At 41.6% G+C, this 17,725-nt stretch overlaps 3 protein-coding genes across 8 annotated transcripts in view; 2 read left to right on the plus strand and 1 right to left on the minus strand.

Annotated features, from left to right (window-relative positions):
- The first annotated feature begins 1,497 nt into the window (after positions 1–1,497).
- On the plus strand, positions 1,498–5,556 carry LOC116395678 (GDP-L-fucose synthase). 3 transcript variants are annotated; one of them, XM_031869743.1, is made up of 10 exons: positions 1,498–1,945; positions 2,232–2,389; positions 2,468–2,582; positions 2,751–2,879; positions 2,964–3,037; positions 3,146–3,279; positions 4,153–4,284; positions 4,370–4,449; positions 4,867–4,966; positions 5,060–5,556. In XM_031869743.1, the coding sequence occupies exons 2-10, from the start codon at positions 2,232–2,234 to the stop codon at positions 5,113–5,115; spliced, it is 978 nt and encodes a 325-aa protein (XP_031725603.1). In that variant the 5' UTR covers positions 1,498–1,945; the 3' UTR covers positions 5,116–5,556. The 3 variants fall into 3 exon arrangements, with proteins under 3 accessions (XP_031725603.1, XP_031725601.1, XP_031725602.1); XM_031869741.1 differs by having other exon boundaries at positions 2,964–3,279; XM_031869742.1 differs by having other exon boundaries at positions 1,498–1,940; positions 2,964–3,279.
- Positions 5,557–5,696: 140 nt separating this feature from the next.
- bmb (brambleberry) lies at positions 5,697–16,022 on the minus strand. 2 transcript variants are annotated; one of them, XM_031869735.1, is made up of 13 exons: positions 14,787–16,022; positions 10,096–10,343; positions 9,494–9,622; positions 9,223–9,408; positions 8,884–9,106; positions 7,959–8,075; positions 7,681–7,860; positions 7,356–7,562; positions 7,126–7,264; positions 6,665–6,726; positions 6,336–6,463; positions 6,131–6,249; positions 5,697–6,018 (listed from the first exon to the last, which is right to left on the minus strand). In XM_031869735.1, the coding sequence occupies exons 2-13, from the start codon at positions 10,339–10,341 to the stop codon at positions 5,889–5,891; spliced, it is 1,866 nt and encodes a 621-aa protein (XP_031725595.1). In that variant the 5' UTR covers positions 10,342–10,343; positions 14,787–16,022; the 3' UTR covers positions 5,697–5,888. The 2 variants fall into 2 exon arrangements, with proteins under 2 accessions (XP_031725595.1, XP_031725596.1); XM_031869736.1 differs by lacking the exon at positions 14,787–16,022 and adding an exon at positions 13,414–13,449.
- Positions 15,027–17,725, plus strand: part of pycr3 (pyrroline-5-carboxylate reductase 3) — a 6,901-nt gene continuing 4,202 nt past the window's right edge. Inside the window, exon 1 of one of the 3 annotated variants that reach the window (XM_031869737.1) lies at positions 15,027–16,055. In XM_031869737.1, coding sequence (XP_031725597.1) covers positions 15,609–16,055 — 447 coding nt within the window. In that variant the 5' untranslated portion in view covers positions 15,027–15,608. Of the gene's footprint in view, positions 16,846–17,725 lie in introns of all 3 variants that reach the window. The other 2 variants (XM_031869738.1, XM_031869739.1) reach the window with 2 other exon arrangements.

Below are 17,725 nucleotides of genomic sequence, written 5' to 3' on the forward strand. Positions count from 1 at the left end.
GGATCCGAGGCCAGAAGTTGACTGAATGGGCTCTTTGGAACAACTCTCCTCGTCGCCCTCCTCCCTGCTCCTCTTTCGGGCTGGAAGTTGAGGGAGTTGGCTCTTCACGGCTGTCTTCTTCCTCGATGCCTCCTTGATGCTGAGGAAGGTCCTGATGCTGAGGAGCGTGATGATGATGAAGAGGGTGCTGACGCTGAGGAGGTTCCTGCTGGGGTCCTCTGAACAGTCGTAGGAAGAAGTTGTGCACCAACCGGATGAAGTCTGGAGGAGGATGTCCGTCCCATCCCGGCCAAAGCTCTGGTGGTGGAACGTCTACCAGGCCAGGACGTCTGAAGACTTCACCGTTGTCTTCAAACTCAAACTCCTCCTCTTCTTCATCCAACCAATGACGATCTTCGTCTTCTTCCTCAGGCCACAGGCCCCCGTAACCAGAATCCTCTCCGTTGGGCCAGTCAGAAGACTCATGGCCACTCCAGTCATCACTATAATCTGTCCCTTCAGCCTCATCATCGTCGTCCTTGGTTCTTTCCAGCAAAGTGCTGTTGCCAGTGGATAGCTACACATATACTAGTGAAGCATGGCATACAACATCTTGGCTGGATCACTGTATATGTACAGCTGATGCTCATGACTGTCTCGAGGATGTTGCAATCTTGTATGAGCTGGCTACAACAGATCACATGTCTCTATGATATTAAATGTTGGGAGTCTAGCTGAGTTGACCAGTTATGATAACCATGAACAAAGTTTTAAAGTAGATGGGTCAAAGCTCACAGAAGATGATTTCTTGCATTACAACTCACTAACTGATAAGATCCTCAGTAATATTGTTATACCACTTGATTCAATATCCTGTTAACTGTTCTGCACTTCAATTTAAAAATAAAAGTCCCATCTTCTGCCACCCTGATATTTGAGAACATTCAAATTGCTGGACAGAAGATTTAAAATGATCTCAATTGCTTTAAACTATAGGTATTTGTAAAATTTGGTTTATTTGAAAGATTTCAACGATAAAATCATGCCATTGTATTACTTTTGCATTCATTATCATTCAAATAAAAAAATTTGATAGTGTTCTTAGTCTGTTCATTTGCTCGGAAGGTTGTGCCGCCTGACATTTTCAGGGTTTGAGATGCTAAAACATAAAAGAATAAATATTATTTGAATGTACTGAAAATATATTCAAACTCAATAGCTTTTATTGAATGAAATGATACATGTCTTGAATTGATACAAAATATTTTAAAAGGAAATAATGGACTCGGACTCTAAAATATACAATGTCATGTCATTGACCCGTACACATAAATGTTTCAAATTGTATCAATATGACGTGTGAGAAATGTGTATTCAGTGAAACTTTATATTTGATGCATGCTTAATGTATTTCCAGTTTGAGAATAATTGGAACGCTTCAGCGTGTCGATTTGGGGCATGAAATACAACTTTATTTTGAAGGTTATAACCGGAAGCTCTCTCTCCGGCGCAGGCAGCTCTGTCTGGTCAGGTATGGACAGGATATGCGAGACTACATTCAACCTGGCTCTCTAGCTTTAAACCGCCTCCTTCTGTCTGTGTGGCCAACGGGTGAGAAACACCTACTTTATGCAGGTGTTTGGCTCCGAGTTAACGGTACTTTACTGCACTAGGCGGAAGAAGAGTAAAAACTGTTACTTGCGATACAGCGTTAGTTGCCACGCTCAGGTTGAATTGAACCAACAGTTAGCGTAACTCCGTTAGCTGAAAGGAATGAATACAACGGTTACCTGCTAGCATAGCTAACATCAACTTTGGTTGATAACGTTAGCTTTTCTGGATTTGCTTAGATCAACAACACAGTGCTGTAAATACTGCTCGCCTCCAATGAGAAGCAGGAGGAAGCAACCATAGACTGAAGGGTGAAGCAGCAAACAAGTTGGCCTTTGGATACCCGAAAAGTGAGGTAAGATTAAGTTAGCTGTAGTAAGTTAGCGACTGTTTGTTATTTGAGTCTGTCTTGACCGCACTGCCCAATGACGTGGCATTGACCTGCTATTTAACAGCTCAGTCGAGCTGCAACACACCAACCTGTAGACGCTGTCAGGGAGTTTTCAGTGCCACATTAACTTATCATTACTCCTTTGTGTAATATTTACATAACCTGACTATCGCATGCGAACGCTCATATTGTGTTTTGTATTGTGCTTTCGCTCTATTAAGTATTTTTTTGTGTGCATTGCTTTCTCTAGATGAACTGTCAGGGTGATCACACCGCTCCATTGAGGGTGCTGGTGACAGGAGGATCCGGCTTGGTGGGCAGAGCCATACAGCATGTGGTCAAAGAGGAGGGGGGCGCCAAGGAGGGGGAAGAATGGATTTTCCTCTCCTCCAAAGATGCCAACCTCATGTGAGAGAGAACACTTCCTCTAGCTACTACCATTATGCAAACACACACGTTTTGGTGCTAATTGTGGCCTCTGTCCAGGAACATGGAGGAGACGAGGGCTGCGTTTGAGAAACATCGGCCAACCCACGTCATTCACCTGGCTGCTATGGTTGGGGGGCTTTTCAAGAACATGAAATACAACCTGGACTTTTGGGTATGAGGAAGTCGCGCTTCTGCTATCACTGCTGATAAGCTAGCACAGGTGTTTGGAAAGGTTGTTCGACGTGGGTTGAAAGTGGAATTTGTCGTGTTATAAACTGCTATTCATGTACTTGATTTCAGATACTGTTTTTTGTTAAAAACTGATGTTTGTCCCCTCCAGAGAAACAATATCTACATCAACGATAACGTGCTGCAGGCCGCACATGAAGTTGGCACGGTCAAGGTTGTTTCCTGTCTGTCCACCTGCATCTTCCCCGATAAGACCACCTACCCTATTGATGAGACCATGGTAAAAGACCCGTGGATATTCTCTTAGCTGGCGTCAGTAAATTTGTAAATGGAAACTAACTTTACTTTGTTTTCTTTGCACAAGATCCACAACGGTCCACCTCATGAGTCGAACTTTGGCTATGCCTATGCAAAGAGAATGATTGATGTTCATAACAGGTGGGAACTGATGGGTTTGTGCTGTAACGTGTTTTGTAAATGCTGCATGAATAAGACTTGTGTGTGTGTGTGTTTGTGTGTTTGTTTGTTTGTTTGTTTGTTTCACAGGGCGTATTTCCAGCAGGATGGGCGTTGCTATACAGCTGTGATTCCCACTAATGTCTTTGGTCCTCATGACAACTTCAGCATTGAAGACGGCCATGTGCTGCCAGGCCTCATCCACAAAGCGTACATCGCTCAAAGTAAGTCACATTCTCTTATATAATCTAATATTTCCCTATGGATTAAAACACCTGAAAATAACCCCAATACCAAATACCTTGGTAGGGGCAACTGTGGCTCAGTGGTAGAGCAGGGCCTTCCTTCATTCAGAGGATCGGCAGTCCAATCTCAGGCTCCCTTTAGTCCATGTCAATGTGTCCTAGGGCAAGACACTTAACCCCAAATTTCTCCCGCAGGCCGTTCCGACGGTGTATGAATGATTAGAAGTTTAATTTAAGAAATTATCCAACCGAAAAGCCCAGCCCAGTGTTGCTTTTCCAATGAAAGTAGCTAGCAGCAAAAGTCTCTAAATGTAGTGAGAAAGTTGCTAAGTCTGCAACACTGACAGCCACTCCCTCAAAATGATCATAAATAACGTTTACAAGCAACGTGGCTGTTGTTAGGTCTCACAGCTGTTCAGCTAGTAGCTTGTGGAAGACTCCTATGGTGCGCAATGAGTACATGGGCACCGTGCCATCAGGTAGACAGGCAGGTAGCCCATCCCATCATTTTAATCAGGGAAAAATAAAATGATTGGACAGGTTTATTATTGTCTTGCAACAGCCACATGTATCCAATTTTTCTGTTTTATTCAGAGCATTTGATTTATTGATTGCTGTCTGAATGTAAAAAGAATTTCAATCAAACAAATGTTTTAAAAATGCATTACCTTTCTAAGTGTTTACTTTCATACACTGAATCATTTAGTTTTAGAAAGCTTATTAAGTTGTGTTGTTACCAGTTAGTTGAAAATCAATATTTAATATAAGATTAGTAACGGCACCGATGCCAATCCTGCACATTGGACGAGCAGGGTCCATATAAATGGTGCACTTGTTTTTGTGCATGATTAGAGGAGGGGAAGCCCCTGGTGGTCTGGGGCTCCGGCACTCCCAGAAGACAGTTCATCTACTCTTTGGACCTGGCTCGTCTCTTCCTCTGGGTCTTGAGAGAGTATCCAGAGGTCGATCCAATCATTCTCTCTGGTGAGTCCTCATACACGGCATGTCCACAGTGAAAGCTGAATTAAGTTCATAGTGCTGATGTCCATGTCGTGTCTACTGGTTCCAGTTGGAGAGGAGGATGAAGTGTCCATAAAGGAAGCAGCAGAAGCAGTTGTGCAAGCACTGGACTTTAAAGGAGGAGTGGTGGTATCCTTTTGATCATGCTAACTGATTTTTAGAGGTGTTTAACTTGGACCAAGTGGTTTACTATATATACGTAGTCCACGTTCCAGACTTGAGGTGGTTCCAAGTTTTATTCAGCAAGGTTATCTGGATAACTTAGGAAACAACCCTCTTGGATCAGACTCCTGGCAAACAGAAAAGGTTCCATGTTTTGGTTGTGATGATCCCCAGTGTGAAAGAATGTGCTGGTTTTTGATTGTTGTTGCACATAGAGTACAAATTGCAAAGACTTGCTATTTTTCTTTTTACAGCGTTAAAATATCATGCATTTTGTAGTTAACAGACTTGTGTACAATTGTTACTATAGTCCTTTATAATCAAAGCGGCTGTTTGAAACATTTCTATATCATCAGTTCCATGTACTTAACCTTTGACCTCTAGTTTGATACCAGTAAAGCAGACGGCCAGTTCAAAAAGACAGCAAGCAATGCAAAGTTGCGCCGCTACCAGCCGGACTTCACCTTCACACCCTTCAAACAAGGTGGGACTGACTGTAAAGTACTTGGACATTACAGGAAGTATGTTTTGATTGCATCTGCTGTCTTCACTGACTCTTCTGGCTCTGTCTTTACAGCTTTAAAGGAAACCTGCGATTGGTTTGTTACCAACTATGAATCAGCCCGGAAGTGAAAGCTATTGCAAACAAGTTGGTATAAAGTCTGTGGACCCATGGCCCTCTCTGCTGGAATAGAAGCAACAAAGGTGGTTCATCTGCAAAGATAGTTACTGAATTAAGTCAGTTTGTGTCACTCAATATCTCACTTCAAGTCTGCAACACCATCTTGACTTGTTTCTCTTTAGGGTATTATGAAGCACTGTATGTCTTTCAATATTGTGTTAATTTGAATTGTTAGACTAGTTTTGTAATCCAGGTGCTGGCAAAATTCAATATTTGCAGCAATTGTTTATTATAAATCCTTTTCAGCAATTCAATCACTGAACTACTTCAATTTGTTAATGTTTGGGAGTTTACATGATCCAGCTTTGATTTACTATTTAATGAATAGAGTTTGGTATGTATTATTTTTATTCTCTATATTGGCACTGATCAAAATAAATGTTTCATACCAATATGTCTTCAGCGTCTTGCCTGAATCTTTGAGGGCTGTGATATAATTTTTTAGATTTTCATATTTTTACAGGAAGATAAAATGTAAAACAGTGAATTCAGCTGTTGAGACTATTGCTGTTTGAATAGATGTACAGATGGATTCATAAGCAAAGAAATAATTTATTAACTTAAAAATGAACAGCAGGCACAACTTACAATGACATCACAATAACAGTTGATTATAGTTTTTGCAGAGAAGACCCTCTAGCAATGTACACGTAGAGACAGTTAAAAAAAAAACATGGCAATAAAAATATATTTAAAACTTCTGTAGTCTTAAAAAGTGTCGTGCTCATTTGACAACATAGGGGATGTGGACTCCTTCGTGGACTCTGCAGTACTCCTGTCCCAGCACGGCTCTCTTCTTACAGGCCTTCCCTGTTCTTGTGACCCCATTGCACAGCTGACGGCCTGATAGAGAGCTGCCCCAGGGAAAATAGGAGAGAAGGGAACGTCGTGATCACTTAATTAATAACAAGCAACAATTACATGCTTTTAAGTTTTTAGGTGTGATCAGAAAGTAACAATCCTGACCTGTTGCTGACTAGTGACGGGGTCGGACTCGCACTTCGTGAGTTTGTGAATTCACGCGAGCTGTTCACTGCATCAAAAATACCTCCAAGGTTTCTTGGGGGAGTATCAGCAACCAGGGCCTATAAAATAAAAACAGAGTGTGAGGGCTCCTTTTAAATAATTCATGAGGTACTGTAAATAGATCTTTCGTGTGACAATTGCTTACTGCTGAAAGAAACTGCAGTGGTACAAGCCTGGGAGTGGAGTGGTTGGGTGTGCCAATAATCGGCATAAACCTGGACTCTGGCATTGGCTTCCTGTGAGGAGGAGTCACTGCAGCTATGCCAAAGTTACCTGTACACAAAGACATGAGTGACTGAATCAACTGGGGTGTCACTTTTCAGCAATACTTTTCACAGAATACTTTACCCCCAAAATTAACATTTGCATATCAGTTACTCACCCCGTGTTACCTTGAATTTTGTGAGGAACTGTTTTTCTCGCATTACTCATTTGTAAAATATTTCACTTTTAGGTACAGTACACCTGTCAAACCTGATATGAAGCTGTCTTGATTCAAAAGGTCATCTTGCTCCATGAAGCAATCATTTTTACCTCTGAAAAAAGAGAATACATCAAATAAAACCAAGTACAAAAGACAAATAGCAGTACAGCACTTTTTAAAATGAACAAATTTCCTTTGTACAATAGTTCATTTGAAAATAGTAAGAATAAAACAATGGCGAGGTGTCAGCTGAAATGATTACACAATTAGTTGATAAGGAAATCAGCAACTGCTTTGATAAAAAGTATTTTCTGCTTTTCTCTTTACATCAGTGTAAATTAAATATCTTTTGGACCATTCGGCTGACAAAACAAGACATTTTGAAGAAGTCATCGTGGGTTCTGGAAACCAAACAAAGCATTTAACAAAATAATGAATCAAGAAAATTGCTAGGTTTAATTCATTAGCCTTTTGCAGCATAGACAGTTTATAATGAACTCTGCAGACTCACTTCTGTGGTGTAGAGGACAGTGGATATGAGACTGGCTGCTTCATGGGCTTAACAATGTCACACGGGGCCAGTGGCAGCGGGGAGGCGGGCTTTCCTCTGATCTGGAGGCATGCCCACAACTGACTCACAAACCAGTGACCTGCACATATGGAAAAAACAAAACATTGGGACAGATACCTAACGAAGTTGAAGACTTTGTATTTGCCTTGTAAGCATCTTTAAGTTTGTACCCAGAGAGAGAATGAGCAGCAGCAGGCTGAGGCCGGTAAGATCCAGCGCCGGCTGCTGGTTGACCTCGGCCAGTGCATTGAGAGGCACGGCGAGCAGCAGCACGGCTCGAGAGAAACCTGGACAACGCAGGAACGTCAGCAGGACTGCACACAGGACAAAGTAGCCTGTGTGTGAGACACACGTCCACATGGCTGTCAGGCTCAAACCTGAAATCACAACAAGCACAAGGGACATTTAATAAGAAATAAAATCTTAACCAAATTTAAATAGTTTTAGGACATCTCAAACAAACGTGGTCACTGCACTGTGGGTGTGACGTCTCACCTGCCCAGCCAAGGTAGCCCTGGATCATGTGGAGCCTCTCCTCAATGCGGCTCTGCATGTTATCCAGGAAGAGCAGCGTGGCTCCAAGGGTGCTGTTCATGCGCTCCAGTTTGTTCATCAGGTCAGTGTAGTACTGAGAGGTCTGGTCCTGGTACTGCAGAAGCTCAGACATACTGTGGTCTGATCAGCCACAGGCACAGGGGAAAGAAATACATATTCAAGACGACACTTATTTCAACAGAAAGTTCTAATTGTGTGACGAATTTAGATTTGATTACCAATTTTTTGGTGGATGTCCTGAGCTTGGTGTCTGACATCTGCGAGGTCTTTAACAATGGCCTTGTGGCTGTCCTGCACCTCCGAGCCTTGGATCTGCAGATGTTCACTCACATTCTCTAAGAGCGGAGAGGGAGGCAGGCAGAAGGGAATAAATATCCATTTAATACTACAGGATGTGACATTAGAAGATATTCGGTTTGAAGGGGCAGACTAAACCTTTCAAAAACCCATTCTGAACATGAAACTGTCATAAAGTCTCCTTGTAAATCACTTTCTTTGAGGAATAAATGAGGATGTTTAGCAGCTTGAGACATCAAATCAATCTCTCATTTCTGACTATAGAACATGTAAACAAGAGGACTAAGTATTTAGTGACCACGTAGACATTTTCTTAGACACATTAGCTGTTCGAGGCTAATGTGATGCTAGTACAACATTGTATGGAGTGCGAAATAACTGGTAATTGATGCATTTCATTGGTTTTACTTAGACACGTGTGGGCTCTATATGTTTAGTAGATTACTAAGTTGTACTGTAGGGACCTAATGTTGCTCTTTAACTGGTAATACTTAGTTTCTTCCTGGCGTGGGAGACACAATAATGAATGACGGCTGACAACGACAGCCCCAGTTCTCTATTAATGTTATTGTACGAGCAGGTCAATCATTCATTACGTTTAGAAAATAATTACATTTGTATCCATCAAATCAATAATAATAATTTAAAAAAAGTTGTATTATTTAAAGTAAAGCATGTGCTCTCAAATACTAAGAGTGCAACCTCAGCAATGTAAAGCACATATGCAGGTGCACATTTTGGTATGTCGACACTTCATACAGTCAGAACTGTGCTCGTCAAAAGTAACTGTGCTGAATATACCTAATGCTAAATATTTCTCAGTGTGAAATACATGCGAGCGCTCACCCACTCTCTTTGTGATGCCCTGAATGAGCTGGGCCACCAGTTCCTGTCCAGAGGCGATTAGGGCTTTTTCCTGGCCCAGGCGCTCCAGGTTGTCCCTCAGTGAACTCTCCATTTGCCCCTGGCCCTCGAACAGTTTCCCCTGTTGGGCCTGCAGAGCACTGTGGCCATCCAACAGCTTGTCCAAGGAGGCGGCAGTCAGTTCCTTCAGCTCCAGCTGGCCCTCCTGTTAGAAAACAGGATTTATTTAAAAAAAAAAAAAAAAAAAAAAAAAAAAATAATCAAACTGGCATCCTATGCACATAAATATGACAAAGCAAAAAATGATGAATGGAAATCTACCTTCAGTTCCGTCATTGCATCTAGTTGGCTAGTAGCCGTGGAGATGAGAGCGTTCACAGTTTGCTCCGCTCTGCGCCGGAAGAGCTGCTGCCGCGTGGCGTAACAAACGGAGCGCGCCCTGTTGCTCACTATGTGATAAGCATTCCATGTGTCCGAGTCCATGTCTGCTGTACACTCTCTTATGGTCTGAAACATCACAATGAGATAGCGCCAGAAATACCCACAGCACATTGTTTTGACTTTAAAATATAAGGATAACTTTATTTCTTACCATTTGCTCCGTGCATGGGTAGGTCTGGCGCCCCTCAGTCTCGGCCTGGCAGTTAAACAGTACGACCCCAAGCTTCGCCAGCTGCTCCTCCGGGAGGCTTTCACAGCTCGCCTTCAGCTGGGCTACCACCTACAATGGAGCGCAGCGCTTTATTACAATGTCAAGGTAAAAAAAACAGTGGAGGTGTACTAAAGTGACAGAGCTGTGAGCACTGCCACCATTGGATGAAGACGTCCAAACGCCTTTACAGCAGTGTTTCTCAAATTTTCTGGACTGCAATTTAATTTTCCATCACAAAACATCTTGTGAGGGCTCTCAGGTTGTCATGTGATTGGGAGTTTTTAGCTAAAATTGTGATAGACTTCAAAACATTAGCTGGATCTTTGGGTGTTTTGGACCGTTTGTCAGTCAAAACGAGCAATTTGAAGACATCATCTCAGGCTTTAGGAAATTGTGATGAGAATTTTCCACTATTTTTGGACTTTTTGATCAAGGAATTCATTGTTAGATTCACCACTGAATAAAAACAAGAACAGGTTAGTTGCATAAGTGACTAAGTGGATTCTCAGCCAAAGACTGAGAACCCTAAATTCCTCATTTACCCTGTAATGACAGCTGTCTAATGGGCTGAGCTCCATCAGCTTTGACTCAGCCAAAAACCTCTCATCTGCAATAGTCATCTCAAACCGGGCATCCTTTGCAAGAAGTGTTGGGACTTCTGCTGCTGGTGGTGCTGCTGGTGGAGGGGCCTCCTTTTCTCTCAGCCACTCAAACAACCCGTTGACTGCAGGACAGGCCAGCGTGCAGATCAGCAGGAAGTACAGGCGGTGGATCAGGAGATGGCCCATGTCTGGAGCATAACACAATAAGAACCCATCATCAATTCATCCCTTACATATTTTAATGGCAGGAGATTTACAACATTAAAACAGCACAAAAGAAAAATCATTCACGTATAGTCCTGGATTCATTTGTAGCTCGGTTCAGATGTCTTTTATAATGTCCAATTTCCCCCCCATTTTCTTAAAGGTGAGCTACTTCTCAAGATATCCGTCAGTTTTTTGATTACGAAAATGTATTCAATAAGTAGTGCATCTGTTCATGGGCTACGGGAGCCATTTCACCCAATTCCTCATATTAGCTTTTTAACTATTAATATTAAGTTAAAATATTGCATGCTTCTTATTACACTCTCTTGAGATAAATTAGAGATTAAGTGCCTGCCAAACAACTCAGCGGAACTTTTTAATATTTGTTGAATTTTGTTCTTGAATTTGTTCTAGTTATCTCTTTAGGCTATGTACGATGGATTTCTCAATAAGGTTATTTACTAACTTTTCAGAAGTCTCTACAACATAAAACACCCTTCATGAAGTAGGGCGTTTCCTACTGATAAAGGCAGGGCATGGCAAGGCAGGCCGGTGCAGAGGACTCGGAGCTGGAGTGATGTGAGCCACTATCTTGGAGGCTATAATTGATATCTTCTGGGTCCAGGCTACAAGGCTAATGACACCAATGACTCTCTCCAGGAAAAGACGGGGCCCTGTATGCAGCTAGCCTTCTCAATTCCTGTCCTGATAATTTATAGAAAAAGAAAGGTGAGGCTGCGAAGAAACAATAGTAAACCTGCAAACTTAACATACATTCCTCGGCAGCCTGTCCAAATAAATTGGGCAAAGAAAGCTTTAACCACATTAAACTTAGCTTTATTAAATGTCAGGTCTCTGTCAGGAAAAACATTTTTAATCAATGATTTTATTGTTAGGCACAAACTGGACATTTTGTTTTTAACTGAAACATGGTTAAATCAAGATAACAGTGCAGCTGTTCTTATTGAATCAACACCTCACAACTTCAGTTTCATGAGTGAAACAAGAGCGCATAAGAAAGGAGGTGGAGTTGCTATTTTATTTAATGATTCTCTTCAATGCAAGCAGATGTCCTTTGGTCATTTTAGTTCTTTTGAATACGAGGCTCTGAATTCCACTCAAGCTTTATTCCTAAACATTTACAGACCGCCTAAATACTGTGCAACCTTCTTTGATGAGTTTACTGAACTGCTGTCTATAATCTGAATTGATTTTGACTTTGTTGTAAGCGATTTTAACATCCATGTTGATAATCCCCAGGACAGAGGGTCTATAGAACTATGTGGTGTCCTTGATAACTATGATCTGACTCAGCATGTGACAGGATCCACACTCAACAGGGGGCACACTCTGGACCTAATCATCACCAAAGGTGTAAACATTTCCAAGGTCGCTGTGACTGATGTTGCACTCTCTGATCATTTCTGTGTTTTCTTTGAGAGTGCAATCTCCTTGCACACAAATGTCCAAACCGAGGTTGTGACGAAGCATTACATCTCTGAAAACACCAGTGAACTATCTATTCAGAAGTTCTCCTCCACACCAGCCCTCTCTTGCATCTCAGTCAATGAGCTTGTAGATGGCTTCAATTCTAAAGTTAAAAATATTATTGATGCCATTGCACTCACTAAAGTGAAGGTTGTCTCAGTTAAGCAAAGAGCTCCTTGGAGAAATGCTACGCTGGTCAAAATAGAGAAATGAGAGTGTCGGAAAGCTGAGCGCAGGTGGCGAAAAACTAATCTCCAGTTTCACTGTGACATCTATAAAGAGAGACTTCGCAATTATAATTTGGAACTTAGAAATGCAAGGCAGTCCTTCTTCTCTGACATCATAACCAAAAACAATAACAACACACGCGCCTTATTTGCTACCGTCGACAGGCTAACAAAACCCTCCAGTGTCGGTAGCTGCTGAGCTCCAATCCACCTGGGCATGCAATCAATTTGCCTCCTTTTTTACTGAGAAAATTCAGACAAGCAGTCAGTACCTCCACACCAACCACAGGATATGTGTTGTCCCCTTCTCTGAATAACATCCATTCAAATATCATGACACAATTTCATTCAATCGACCGTAGAAGCCTAGAAGACATTATACAACATCTGAAGTCATCCTCCTGCTGCTTGGATATTCTACGAACACACGTTTTCAAAAATATTTCAAACTGCATGACCACTGATCTTTTACAAATTGTAAACACATCCCTTCTCTCAGATGTCTTCCCACAAGCCCTAATAACTGCAGTTATTAAACCGCTCCTAAAGAAGGCTAGTTTAGACTCCGCAACAATGAAAAATTATAGGCCAATATCAAACCTCCCATTTTTAAATAAAATAATTGAAAAAGCGGTTTTCCAACAGCTGAACAACTTCTTGGCCGTAAATAACTGCTTTGATGTCATCCAGTCAGGCTTTCGACAGCACCACAGTACTGAAACTGCTCTTGTTAAGGTTTTCAACGACATCCACTTTAACACAGACAATGGCAGAATTTCAGTCTTAGTATTACTAGATCTCAGTGCTGCATTCGACACGGTCGACCATGACATACTACTCGAAAGACTAAAAATCTGGGTGGGACTCTCTGGCACAACACTTAACTGAAGGACCGAGAATACTTTGTGTCTGTAGCTAATTACACATCAGAGCTGACTACAATGACGTGGTGTTCTCCAAGGTTCAATACTGGGGCCTCTTCTGTTCAACATCTACATGCTTCCACTAGCTCAGATTATGGAAAACAACAGTGTGTTATTATGCAGACGACACACAAATCTACATAACTATGTCACCAGGGGACTATAATCCCATAAGAGGGCTGGGTAACTGCATTGAACAAATCAACAACTGGATGTGCCAGAATTTTCTTTAATTCAACAAAGATAAAACAGAAGTAATTGTTTTTGGTATCAAGGATGAACGATTGAAAATCACCGCTCGGCTTCAATCACTGATGTTAAAACCCACAAACCAAGCCAGAAATCTAGGTGTAGTTATGGATTCAGACCTCAACCTGAACAGCCAAATCAAGACAATTACAAAATCAGCCTACCTGAAGAATATATCAAGGATTAGAGGACTTATGTCTCAACAGGATTTGGAAAAACTTGTCCATGCATTCATCTTCAGCAGACTGGACTACTGTAACGGTGTGTTTACAGGTCTCTGTAAAAAGTCTGTCAGAAAGCTGCAGCTCGAGTCCTCACTAAGACCAGGAGGGTGGATCACATCACTCCAGTTCTGAGGTCTTTGCACTGGCTTCCTGTCAAACAAAGAATTGACTTTAAAATCCTGCTGTTGGTTTATAAAGCACTGAATGGTTTAGGGCCAAAATACATCTCTGATCTGCTGCTACCTTATGAACCATCCCGACCCCTTAGGTCGTCTGGGACCGGTCTACTTTCTCTTCCCAGAGTCAGAACTAAACACGGAGAAGCAGCGTTCAGTTTTTCTGCTCCACATATCTGGAACAAAGTCCCAGAAAGCTGCAGGTCTGCTGAGACCCTCAGCTCCTTTAAAATCAAGATTGAAGACTTTTCTGTTTGCTACTGCTTTTAATTGAACCAGATTCAATTAATATATTAATCAATTTCCTGCATTTCACTACTGCATTTTATTTCTTACACTGTTTTTTAATGTTTTAATTACTGTTTTTATTGTTTCAATGAATGTTCTTAAATCTCCTTTTTCTTTTGCCTTATGTTTTGATGCTTTTAATGGTTTTATGTGAAGCACTTTGAATTACCTTGTTGTTGAAATGTGCTCTACAAATAAACTTGCCTTGCCTTTCATCGTGCAAGTGCCTGATTTACTTGTATCACTATCTGACATCTAATTAAGATAACTTTATTAAATTCTGACTTAACTTCTGGGAGAGGTTGTAATGTCTTTAAAATGTCCATATTTTAAGAAGATCGCCAGATGGCGGCGACAACAACAGGGACAATATGTTTGACAATGTATATGCAGCATTGCTATTATATACGTTAAATGGATGCACGGGGTATTCTGAGCCCATGCACAGTGAGCATAACTGTATGCATGCTGCCAATAATCAAGACTTTCATTCATACGTCTGAATGAAGACCACACCGAGGCTTTGCCCGGGCATGTCTGCTCTGCTGCACTGGCGCTCCAATACCACCTGCTGTGTGGATCACTACAACATCATTTACGCATGAAGAAAATACAAAGTTACATTACTAAAGATGAACAGACGCCACGATTAGGGGGGGGAAACGAAATTTTAAATCAACATTTCCGTCTGTTTTAAGCACCGGGAGCCCATCACGATGCCTTCTTCTGATTAAGGTAGCTAAAAACTATGATACACTATATGCGAGTAAAATAATTATAAATGAACTACCTTGCTTTTCTATGCACGCTGGATTAAATGCACATTTTAAACATTGCTAAATCATGTACCTGTTCTTAAATTGTGCAGGTCCTTGTGGCTGCTGGCTCCCTCTCACAGCTGTTCAAAATTACATCTGATTGTTTTGTGGTCCAACACTTCACCGCCCCATGGATGTATAAAGACACAGCCAATGGGATTAGTCGCATTGTTTTGGGGTGGGCGGACATGGGGTGTGTTAGATTTATACCACGGCTGAAACGGAGTGTTCGTGTGCGGAATCATGTGTGTGTGTGTTGTTAGGTTGAAAACGTATAAAGAACCGCCCACCTGGTGCAGCAGCACAGGTGCTTAAAACGAACCCACCGATAGTTCACTTTATACAACTGGTTGGTTTGCTGGATGCTCCGGCCGGTGAGACAGTCAAATTAAACTACAATTTGGTTTTTGCTAAACGTTGGACGTCAGCCATTCTGAAAACACCTCAGGTGAATAAATACCCTACCGACAATGTTAGCCGGTGTTATTCACAACATCGCCTGACATCGTGTGTATGTCACTCCGTGATATTTTATGGTTGTCCAGTCAACAAGTAACACGTGCATTGTATTTCTGATCTAATCTGTGCTGGATTATTGTGTTGCTAGCAAGATGCAGCATCAGGGCTGGTTTTCTGCTATCGTGGTTTTTTTAAACACAGGATTTTAACATTTTATCGACTCGCTTTTTACGCTAAATACTGCTGACATTTATGCTAGCAGCAGCACCGCTCTGCCCCTGTCTCATCACGACATGCTAGCACCTCATTAGCATCCCCGCTGTGTGGATATTTCACTACCGTTGGGCTAACGTTTGCTAGCCGTCGAGCTAGCCGGGGCTACATTGCCACAACAATGGACGACTCTGGCATCAAGAAGCAGAACTGGGACGTGAAGGAGACGGAGTTATTCCTGGAGATCCTCAAGGAGCTGGACATGAAGAAATGCTTGGACGGAAGGAAAGTGAGGAATAACAAGCTGTTCAAGGTGGCACACCGGAGAATGACAGCGGCCGGTTACCACAGATCCGTGGACCAATTGAAGTTTCGCTGGAAACTTCTCAAAAGTGCGTATTACAAGTGTAAAAGAGAGCCCGACTCTCCGGCACCGACCAAAATACAGGGCTGGTGGCGTTATGAAAAGACGATGATAGCCATCATGGAGTCCAGACACCCCTTGGTCGGAGCCGGAGTTAACTCTGACAGGAACGATGAAGTGACGGAGGACTCGGACGGAGACGCGTCGATGCTGCACTGGCCGCAGCCCTGCCCGGACAATTCCACCCAGAACCTGGGTTTAATTGTAGGGGTGATGCCGTGGATGCGACGTCGTCTTGTCATTAGATCATAACCGTGATTTCATTTCTTCCATGTGTTGTCTAGAGATGCATGCATTCATTACCCAACCGTGAACATGTCTCTGGGTTGTTCTGATACACAGTCATATACTCGGTACGCCTATTTTAAAACTAACGCAGTCAAATAGAGTCCTGCATGCAATCCTACATGGTTATACAGTATTAGCCAGGTGTGGATTCAACTTTATGGTCATTATGTGTCTGTTAGGGGATGTTGATTATATTTTGCTATAGTGAGAGATGTTACTAATAGTCTGTCCACTCTATTTATATCAATAAGGGTAGAATAAATGTTCTATAACACAGTATGATGCAAAAAGAGTGTTTAATTCATTATTTAAACAGGTGATCTAATGAAAACAAATGCATATAATTTCACATAGTTTAGATATATAATTTACATTGGTTCTATATTAAAGTAAACATTCACAGGTGCCACTCAAAATGCTTGAATAGAAGAATAGATTAGAGAAGATAGAATTAAATTCCTACAACCTCCAAAATGACTATAAATTTAACAACCATGTTAACAAAAACTGAACATTATACATGCATGTCTATTGTATTTAACTGCATTAGTTTTATCTTGGACCGAATACACGGACAACTTTGCGTAGTCGGTCTCAAAAAGGAATGTGAAAAATAACTGCCTCAGCAACATATAGGCAGACTACTCTGGGATGTATGTTTCTGGCACCGTACGTGGACGGACATTCTCTTGAAGAATCTCTTTAGGTGTGTGTGGAATTTCCTCCGCTGTCATTTTGCTGCTTGATGGTTTTCTTAGAAGTGGAAAATGGTGAGAGATGCTGAGAAAAATAGCAACTCTTCACATTTGATGAGTGAGCACACATGCTTGGGATAACACCGTAACAAATGATCGGCTATCAAAGTAGTTCTTGATACATATTTTCTGTTAACATGATCCGTTCTCTGCATACTGTAGATGCGTTTGAAATAATGTGAGTACTTCCGGCTTTTAGCAGCAACATGCTTTCTGAAATCATCAGCTTACAAAATCAAGAGACAAATCAGATTTACAAGCAAACTTGCCGCCTTCTCTGCTGCAGTAACCGGCTTTCTCGTCCCTGTAAAATCTGATCTGGATTAAAGATGCAGTTGCATGACAAAAAGACCCAGGACATGTTATGGGGGGTTGGGGGGAAAATGTAATTACTGACCAAATGTCAACCAGGATTTAAGTTACCTGATTTCTCCTCACGCCTTCAGATGGGACACAAGAGTCACAAAAGGTTATACGGCACACTGTTACTGTTAACAAGCTAGACTGTGCACGCTGTTAACAGTGTGTCTCAGTGGTCTGTCAAATTCTCCCTTATTAAACATGTCAATACATTTAATAAACATATAACTGATTTTAAAGAAAATATACCCGTTTAAGGCATTGCTTTTAGTTAATAAGATATTTTTATCATATATGATGGATTTACTTTATCGCTGCACATTTTGGTGATGTATTCAAAATGCTTTTTTGATTTGACAAACAGTCCAAAACCCAAAGATGTCCGTCGATTAACTGACTAATATTTGCATATTTAATTTTCTTAGTGTGTGTGTGTGTGTGTGTGTGTGTGTGTGTGTGTGTGTGTGTGTG

This window comes from Anarrhichthys ocellatus, unplaced genomic scaffold, assembly GCF_004355925.1.
Source record: "Anarrhichthys ocellatus isolate YVR2014 unplaced genomic scaffold, GSC_Weel_1.0 scaffold48, whole genome shotgun sequence".
Classification (NCBI taxonomy): domain Eukaryota; kingdom Metazoa; phylum Chordata; class Actinopteri; order Perciformes; family Anarhichadidae; genus Anarrhichthys; species Anarrhichthys ocellatus.